We start from the raw sequence: 9,581 nt of genomic DNA on the forward strand, positions 1-9,581 counted from the left end.
TTAATATTATTTAATTTATCAAAAAATATTTTTATTCAATAGTAATACTCAACAATGACACTGACAGTAAAGTTTTTTAAAATTATTATATATATAGAATAAATACCTATAGTTTGAATCTGAACAAAAGAAGTTATACTTTGTTTTGGAGAGAATGAGTATAAAAAGATACATCATGCTCTCTTTTTTTTTAATTTGGTAGATCTTTCCTTATTTTTTAAAAATTTAGTTGTTGCTTAATTATTAATTAAATTTTTAATTAATTACTATTAGTTTGGAACAATTGTAGAAGAAAATTTTTTTTCATACCTAAGTATTATTTTTCATTTATCTTTAAATATAAATGATCTAAAAATATATTTGTTAATACAGTAAAATAATAAAAATATTATTTGTAAATTTATTCAGAGAAAAGATAAGCGCTACAGAAAAAATAGTCAAAACTTTATAACATAACAGAAGAAAAAGATAAGATAATATCTTTTCTATTCAAATAACTTTGTTAGTCTAAATTTTTTTTAAAGATAAATGTTATTTTATTAATATAAAATAAAAGTGTTTCCATAAGGAAGTACAAAAGAATTGGGTATTTCCATTTATCACCAACTGTGTGACTGAAAGACTAAGAGCTTAAAGAAGAGTAAAGAAAATGAGTAGCATCTATCAGGTATGGCTCATGAGTTCACGCACTAAATTGCTGGCTTCTTTCACTATCTCTGGTGCCGGGCTTATTACCTTCTCAAAAACACACCGATTCCTCGCTTTCCAAGTGCTCCAACACAGCGCCGAATTGAGCCGCTGCCCAGGATAAGACTCGTTGCCACCAATTGAAAAAGGTCTCTTCTTCTCTCATCCATAGGTCAGGGGTTATTAAGTTTAGGCTCCATATTATTGAAGACAGGGGGCATTGGAACAAAGCATGAGAAATTGATTCAGCATTCAACATGCATCTTGGACAAGTGGCAGGAGTGGATGCGAACCGGTTGTGAACTTGTTGCAACACCGGAAGCTTTTCATGAAGACTTTTTCATAGAAAAATCTTAATTTTATGTGGTAATTTCAACTCCCAAATGCTATTCCAGACTCTGTTGTGTATGTTCTGGGGCCTCAATGAAGTAGGAGAATGAAAGAATCCATAAGCAATTTTGTATCCTGACCCAACTTCATGTATACCAGATTTTGTCCAGCACCAATTAACTTCATCCTCCTCCTCTGTTGGTTTGATTGAAAAAATTTTATTGCATATATCAACTGAAAAAATCGACTCAATCAGATTTCTATTCCAGCTTCTATCAGGATTTAGTAACGCACTAACGTAATACACTTGCAGATTTGGCGGGATTGTGAGTGCATTTTGAGGGACATTAAGGGGCACTGGTGGTGGGAGCCAGGGGTCATGGAAGATGCGAACATTAGTGCCAGAGCCTATTTTTCATAACAAGCCTTTCTCGATCACCTTGCGCCCTTCAAGAATACTTCTCCAGCCCCACGACGATACGCTTCCTATCTCTGCATGTAGGAAATCTGTATATCTGAAATATTTAGCTTTGAGCATTCTTGATAGAGTAGAATTAGGGTATTTCATTAGACGCCAACATTGCTTACCCAATAAAGCCAAATTTTGCGCCCTTAGGTCCTTGATCCCCAGCCCTCCATCTTTCTTCGGTCTCGTCATTGTGTCCCATTTAATCCAAACCATTCTTCGTTCTATGCCTTTTTGACCCCACCAAAATTGCGAGAGCATGCTATGAATCTCAGTCAACAGCGTGTCTGGGAGCTTGAAACAAGAGAGTGTATAAATAGGAATCGCCTCCCCCACCGCTCTCAATAGCGTGTGCCTGCCACCTGATGACAATAGACTTCTTTTCCAACCCATAATCCTCTTCTGAAATTTATCCTTGATAGCTCCAAAGGTTGCTTTCTTTGATTTTTGAACTATAGAGGGCAGTCCCAGGTATTTGTCTTATGCTCCGATATGTTCAATATTTAGTGTCTGAGCAACTGCTAGTCTTGTGTTCTGAGGTGTGTTGTGACTGAAAAAGATAGCCGACTTATTCAAATTGACTTTTTGCCCACTAAAACCCTCATAGATCTCTAGCAATTCTAGAATATTTTGGCTTGTATTAGGTGCGCTCTTGCAAAAAATGATTAAATCATCAGCAAATAAAAGGTGATTAACTGTTTGGCATCTCTGATTAACTTGAACTCCTTGAATTAATCTATTTTTCTCTGCCTTGTGTAGCAAGAAGGAAAGCCCTTCTGCACAAAAAAGAAAGAGATATGGAGATAGGGGGTCACCCTGTCGGATGCCCCTATTTGGCCTAAAATAGCCAAAAGGTTGACCTTCCACAACGACAGAGTAAGAAACAGTCGTTACCAATTCCTTAGTCCAGTTAATCTATTTAGCATCAAAGCCCAGCTTATCCATAATATACCATAAAAAATTCCATTCAACCCTATCATAAGCCTTGCTCATGTCTATTTTAATAGCCATCTCATGCTCTGCCCCACTTCTCTTATTTTTCAAATAGTGCATACATTCGTGGGCAATTAGAATATTATCTGAAATGAGTCTACCTTTGAGAAACGCACTATGATTTGGGCTTATAATTTTATTCATAATACCTTGTAATCGGTGCACCATAACTTTAGAAATAATTTTCTACATAACTGAAGACAAATTGATCGGTCGTACCTGAGTCATGTCACTAGCATCTGGCACCTTTGGAATCAAACAAATTTGAGTATGATTGAAACTTTTTAGAATTCTGCCACTGTGAAAGAAACTTCTCACTGCCTTAAAAACGTCACCTCCAACTATATCCCAGAAAAAGTGAAAAAACTTAGCTGTAAACTCGTCATCACCAGGAGCACTCTGAGCATGAACACTAAATGTAGCTCTTTTGACCTCGTCCATAGTTACTGGCCTTTGGAGCCTACGGTTCATGGAAGCTGTAACCTTAGGCTCCAAATCCTCTAAGTATGGATTCGGATCAGCTGAACAAGAAGAAGTAAAAATATCGCAAAAGTAGTCTTCAGCTACCTTTGCAATATCCTTCGGTTTCGATGCAATCTCATTATCCCTCCCCACTAATCTCCAAATTCTGTTCCTTCGCATCCTTGATTGAAATTTTTGGTGAAAGAGTCTAATGTTCTGATCTCCTTCTTTTAGCCACTTGACTCTAGATTTTTCTCGCCAATAGCTCTCTTCTTTCAAATATGTCAGCTTCAACTTCTCCTCCAAACTGGTAACCTCCTCTCCCCCATCCCCATTGATTCCAGCCACCTGCAACTCCTCTAGTTTAGCTTGAAGGTCCTCAATTTCTTTCCGGGAGTTTGCTTTATGAGTTTTCTGCCATTGAACTAGTCTATGTCTACAAACTTTCAACTTTTGGGCCAAGGAGAACATAGCCGAGCCTATAACTTCCATTCTCCACACTTCACTGACAATTTTCTTGACATCCTCTTCTCCACACCAACGTTCCTGGTATTTAAACCGCCTTTTACTATGCCAGGATTGAGGTTCGGTTTCCATCAAAATTGGAGCATGATCCGAGCCTGACTCTGTGAGCCTGTGCACCATTGCATTCGGAAACTTCAACTTCCATTCCATCCCAACTAAATAGCGGTCAAGCCTCTCCTTCACCAAATCCTCTCCTTATCTTCGATTTGTCCACGTGAAAAGGTGACCCACCATTCCAATATCCACTAATTCGTTACTGTCAATAAAATTAGTGAATGTTGCAATGGTGGTTGCTGATTTTTGGCCTCCACCCTCCTTTTCCGCTTGGCTTGTTATAGCATTAAAATCGCCTGCTATTACCACTTTTCCTTCCAGGTGTTGGCTCATTGTTGTAAGCTCCTCAAACTGTAAGGATCGAATTTGTTCCGAACAACTCAAATGGACACCAATGAACACCCATACCTCACTACTTCCAACTTCCTTAACTTCGCTGCCACAAAGAATTCTCCACTGCTAATAATTTGAACACTGATGCTGTCCTTCAACTAGCACAAGTCCTCCTGCCACTCCTGCGGGGTTAACAATATGCCAGTTTTCGTAGCCGCATACCCGAAGTTTTGCTTCCACCTGTCGAGATTGGTTCTTTGTTTCACTTATAAACACAATCTCGGGGGAGTGGGATTTACAGATCCCTTTTAAGGTGTGAATTGTCAGGGGTCTCCCCAAACCCCGACAATTCCAAACTATAGTTCTCATAGCGCAGTGCCACTTCTATCTCCTTTTTATTAGGTCCTGCCACTTTTAACTGATCTCTCACTTGCCTGGCAGCATCAATATTGATTTTGGCCTTTACAATCCTAATTTCTCTGCCTCACATCTGAAATTTACCTACCTCCAACACTGTGCCCAGTTTAGTCGATTATAAATTCAATAATAATACTCAACAATGACACAAATCTATATTGATATATGTTTGTTATTTTTAATTATTTATAACAGAATAAGTGTGTATAATTTGTGTATAAAAAAATGAATTGATATTTTATTGCAGAGAAAATGAGTACATGAAAGGAAAATGTATATTTTCCTAATATATTTTTTTTAATTTGGTAGTTGTTATATTGGCTTCTATTTTTTTAATTTGGTTTTTGCTTTATTATCAATAAAATTTTTAATTAATTGTAACAATGTAAAATAAACCTAGAAAAAAATACTCTTTATTTTTTAATATTTTTTTCACTTTTTTCCAAACATACATCATTTTAAAAGAAGATAAGCACTGAAAAAAATGTTTAAAATCTCAACGGTGACATAGTAGAAGAAGAAAATCAGAGAATATTTTTTTATTCAAACAACTATATTAGAATAAAAATTTAAAAGGACAATAATACAATAGTAATACTCAACCATGGTAAAAAAAATATTCTTTTTATTTTAAATTATTTTTCTCTTTATTTTTAAAATATACATAATTTAAATATATATTTTTATCACGATAAAATAATAAAATATTATTTAAGGTAATATAATAGAGAAGTACATTATGTTATGTCTTTTATTCTTTTGTATTCAAACAGTTAACAATAAATTCTATAATAATACTGAACAATAAGTCAATAACACCAATTCCCCATCATTTTTTTTTTCAATAGTATTTTAGATTATCTTAAGGTTAGTAAAATAATTATTGGTTTAATTATTGCAATCTCTCTCTATCTTTGTTATGTCTCTCTCCTTCTGAATGCTCCTACCAATGGGCGGGAATAACGCCGTCTTCATTTGAAAAATGAAAAGAAAGAATTAATTAATTTACTTAGCGACCAAATCTCCGTAAAGTAATAATAAGAAGGAAAAGAAGATGAAAAATCAGCTACCTCAGTTTTTCCTCTCTTTCTCTCTCACACTCACATTCACATGGTCCTACACACATCTGTCTCACATATAAACTTTTTCCATTTCCTCATTGTTTGTATGCGTCTTTTGTTCTTTTTATATATTTTCGATTAGGAAGAAACGTGTAGGATAATATTTCTGAATCTTGTATTAGTTAGTAGCGTTGTTGTTTCTTCCCATGATGTCCCTTCCCTCCCTGCAATTCCTGACATTCCTTCTCCGATCCCCGGAACTTGTCTCCCCCGTTCTCTCTCTTGGTGTACCTTCTTCACATAGCAAGCAAGGTACTATGATTCTAACTCATCATCACACATTCATTCATTCTTGTTCTTGTCTTTCTTGAGTCGTGGCTCTTTTTATTCAACCAAACTACTCATCAATGCAATCTTCTCGCTGATAGTTGAAGTGGGTCACACTCTCTTGCTTGATTCATTCAGATTTTTATTGATTCTTTTTTTCTTTCTTATTTGTTGGCATGATGCTATAGGAATAGGACTCTCTTCAATGTGATTGTGTTGATTGAATTCAATGGCGTCATATTGGGGAGTCTTTGGTAGGTGCTTATCTGTCAGAAGAGTTGTTACAATTTTGAGTCTAAAGTAATACCCATTAAAAAACACCCCAACAGAAAAATAAATCATTTTTTTTTCAATGGGTATTGGTTACTTGCAAATTGTAATTCTCTATTACGTGGTGATTCCTTTCATGCTTCAATTTAAAGCACTGCCCTTTTATGAGAAGCATCACTACAAGTCAAAAATGGAGGTAGATAGATTGATGATTTGTGATGGGAATTGGGAAGTGAATTCTAAGCAAAGCGAATAACTAACACTGTAAAATTTGATTCTTGATTCATTCTAATGATTCCTTTTTTCCCCCCTTTTTTCTTTTCCATGTGTGTTTTGCTTGCAGAATTTGCCAGCTAGATAATTTTGAATTATGATCAGAATCATGGCAATCATCTTGAGTGCATTTTAGATCCCAGATCAAGTTCTCATCTTTCTTTTGGGTTGTATAATGATGCTTGAAGATAAGATAATTGTGAGGGAATAAGAGGGAGGTTCTGCTTTTGTATACCTGTAGGGTAGATGGACCGAAGGAGTTGGCTATGGCGCAGGAAGTCATCGGAGAAAAGTCCTGGCGAAACGGAGAGTTCGGGATCAATATCCTCTCTTTCAGAGAGATTCTTTGATGATCAGGTGGGCAATGGAGATTTTATACAGTGCTACAAATACAATTGACCCTGGTTTCACCCTTTTCAATTGCACGGTTTGCTGGATTCTATTTTGATTGATCCTATTGGATGTGGCTGTCTTATTACAAAAGGCTTAGTTTTAGAGTATTAGAGACTTGAGTAATTGTTCCTTTTTCCGTGTATGGAGGATTTCTCGTTAGAATGTCCTCTTTGTTAATATCTTTGATTGATCAGATTATTGTAAATTTGGAAAACAATATGATGACTCTAGTATTCTTTTTTGTCACATGTTGGTAAGGTGTATGCAACCCAAGCTACTCAATCACCAGAAGTCACATCCAAAGCTCCACCACCAAATGAAGAAGAACATAGTACACCAAAGAAGAATAAAGAAGAAGGTACTGGTGTGAAGGCTCTAAATGACAAACTTGCAGCCGCTCTCCTTAATATTAGTGCCAAAGAAGACTTGGTAAAACAGCATGCTAAAGTTGCTGAAGAAGCTGTCTCAGGTATTTGTTCATTGCCCCTTAATTCCTTGCATGTCCAGTGGAAGTAGTGCTAATTCAAATGCTTATAATGTGACATGCATTCAAGTCATAGCTTGAAAGCTCAAACAGAAACTTCAGGAGATCATGGGGGGAAATTTTCTGGGGAGAGATTCTTCAAATCATGATGCCAGAGTAGTGTTTTCCTTGCTTTAGGACAGTGTAATTATCTGCTTCTGCTTGACCAAGGTGCAGAAGGGGCTATTGTGTGGTTTAACCCAAATTGTGTGAAAAGCTGTCTCTTTTTTACCCTGCTATTGATATGTTAGTCAATTGGCTAAATGAAATCTGCATTGGCATTGTATTTTTTCAGGTTGGGAGAAGGCTGAAAAAGAAGTGGTGTCTTTAAAGCAACAACTTGACACTGCAAAGCAAAAGAACTCAATTCTTGAAGACCGAGTTGGTCATCTTGATGGGGCACTCAAAGAGTGTATGCGGCAGCTTCGACAAGCTAGAGAGGAGCAAGAGCAAAAGATTGTTGAAGCTATGGCAATTAAATGTCATGACTGGGAGCGGAAAAGAGCTGAGCTTGAGGGAAAGGTTGTGGAACTCGAAGCTTCACTTCAAACAGCTAAAGCAGATGCTACTGCATCAATTCGTTCTGACCTTCATCAGAGACTTGAGGCTATGGAGAAAGAGAATTCAAGTCTTAAACTTGAGCTTGAATCTCGGCTTGAAGAATTAGAATACAGGATTGCTGAAAGGGACTTAAGTGCCGAGGCTGCTGAAATTGCAAGCAAGCAACATTTGGAGAGTGTCAAGAAGGTTGCTAAGCTTGAAGCTGAGTGCCGTAGACTGAAAGCAATTTCTCGAAAAGCAATTCCCATTAACGATCACAGGTCTTTGGCTGCATCTTCAGTTTATGTTGAGTCATTCACAGATAGTATGTCAGATAGTGGAGAGAGGCTACTTGCAGTTGAAAATGACATGCGTAAATTAGGGGGCTGGGAGATCAATGAACACGGGCCAAGCCGTAGCGAATCATGGTCATCAAATTTAGTAACGGAACTTGATCAATTAAAGAACCAAAAGGCTAATGGGAAAAGCCATATGGCCCCTTCAACTGAGATCAACCTCATGGATGATTTCCTTGAGATGGAAAAGCTTGCTGCATTGCCGGATGCAGAAAGTGGAAGCAATTCTGTTAAAGCAATCAGTGTTTGCCAGGGTACGATGAAAGCTCAAGTTGAAGCCACCATTCAAAAGAACAGTGAGTTGGAAAAGATGCTACAGAAAATGGAGGCTGATAAACTTGAAGTACAGACTAGCTTAACCAAGTGCCAAATGCAGCTTGAGGCATCACATAGTCGGATTAGAGAAGCAGAGTTGAAGGTAACAGAGCTTCGAACTCAGTTAGCTCTTGCCAACAAATCAAATCAAGAAACATATGAAGAACTAAAAGCAACCAAAACTAAGAAGGAAGTAGCCGAGTCAAAACTTGGAATTGCTCAAAGTGATATAGAAGAGTTGGCTGCAAAAATCTGTTCCTTGGAGGAAAAGATTCAGAAGGAGCAAGCTTTGTCTATGGAGAACTCGATCAAGTTCCGGAGACTGGAGGATGAGCTTTCAAAAACAAAGCAGGAAGTTCAACTTCAGCAAGACACCGCAGCTTTGCAAAGGGAAAATGTTAATCGCAAGTCGAAGTTAAAGCAGGTCAGTTTGTTAATCCTTCTTGCCATATACTTATTGAAACTTAAAAAATAGATACTAATTGAATAATATCTAGCATGTGAAAATGAAGTAGAGAATTTGGCATCTTGTAATGCAGGAGAAGGAACTTGCATTGGCTGCTAGTAGATATGCTGATTGCAAGAAAACCATTGCATCTCTTGGACAGCAGTTGAAGTCCCTTGCAACCTTGGAAGACTTCCTACTTGATTCAGGCAACATTAATGAGTTGACTAATGAAGTTACACAAGCTCAACAAAATGGTGTTGAACAATTGAAATTGCACCACACTGATATGTGTCTGTCCAAAAGAGGTTCCGAGTCGCCAATTTCGCTTAATCCAACATCCATCGCCAACGAGAAGAGCCGCCATAATAGTAACCTTGGTAAGTTGGTTCCCCCTAGAAGCAAGAGTGTAAGCAGGCGAGGAAGAATCTGAAAGGCTGAGTTGTAAATTTGGTTCATTCATTCTTGTCTCCAAATAGCAGTGCTTGAAGAAGCAAATAAAAGTTGGAATTTTGATATATGGTTTATGATTTTTGAGCCTGCTTCAATTACTCAATTCCATGTACCGTCCTTAACTAAGTTATGAAAAGAAAAAAAAAAAAAAAAGCTTGGGGTGAGAGAGGCTCGAACTTTCGACCTCAGGATCACTCTAAGCTATGAGACCTACGCGCTAGCCAACTGCGCCACCACCCCAATGTGTCAGTCTTTGATGTTGACTAAAATGAAAGCCAGAAGCGGAAATAAGTTATAAAGGCATGGAAACGATGATAGGAGTGTCTCCTAGCCTAACCCCGCTGGCGTGATTGATGAC

The 9,581-nt window shown here is 37.4% G+C and overlaps 1 protein-coding gene across 2 annotated transcripts; it reads left to right on the forward strand.

The window, feature by feature from the left end:
* Nucleotides 1-5,306: 5,306 nt before the first annotated feature.
* Nucleotides 5,307-9,289, forward strand: LOC107630919 (filament-like plant protein 3). Of its 2 annotated transcripts, none has more exons than XM_016334205.3 (5): nt 5,307-5,640; nt 6,269-6,555; nt 6,850-7,060; nt 7,410-8,749; nt 8,865-9,289. In XM_016334205.3, exons 2-5 carry the CDS (start codon nt 6,445-6,447, stop codon nt 9,201-9,203), a joined length of 2,001 nt encoding a protein of 666 aa, XP_016189691.1. In that variant the 5' UTR covers nt 5,307-5,640; nt 6,269-6,444; the 3' UTR covers nt 9,204-9,289. The 2 variants fall into 2 exon arrangements, with proteins under 2 accessions (XP_016189691.1, XP_016189695.1); XM_016334209.3 differs by having other exon boundaries at nt 5,336-5,640; nt 6,440-6,555.
* Nucleotides 9,290-9,581: the final 292 nt, after the last annotated feature.

Source organism: Arachis ipaensis, chromosome B3 (assembly GCF_059453495.1).
Source record: "Arachis ipaensis isolate K30076 ecotype BB chromosome B3, ASM5945349v1, whole genome shotgun sequence".
Lineage (NCBI taxonomy): Eukaryota > Viridiplantae > Streptophyta > Magnoliopsida > Fabales > Fabaceae > Arachis > Arachis ipaensis.

Bases quoted from the DNA above. Each gene is read 5' to 3' on its own strand.
- LOC107630919 (XM_016334205.3), top strand. From the start codon at position 6,445: ATGGACCGAAGGAGTTGGCTATGGCGCAGGAAGTCATCGGAGAAAAGT. The intron at 7,061-7,409 runs GTATTTGTTCAT...GTATTTTTTCAG, and splicing joins TGCTGAAGAAGCTGTCTCAG to GTTGGGAGAAGGCTGAAAAA. The intron at 8,750-8,864 runs GTCAGTTTGTTA...CTTGTAATGCAG, and splicing joins GCAAGTCGAAGTTAAAGCAG to GAGAAGGAACTTGCATTGGC.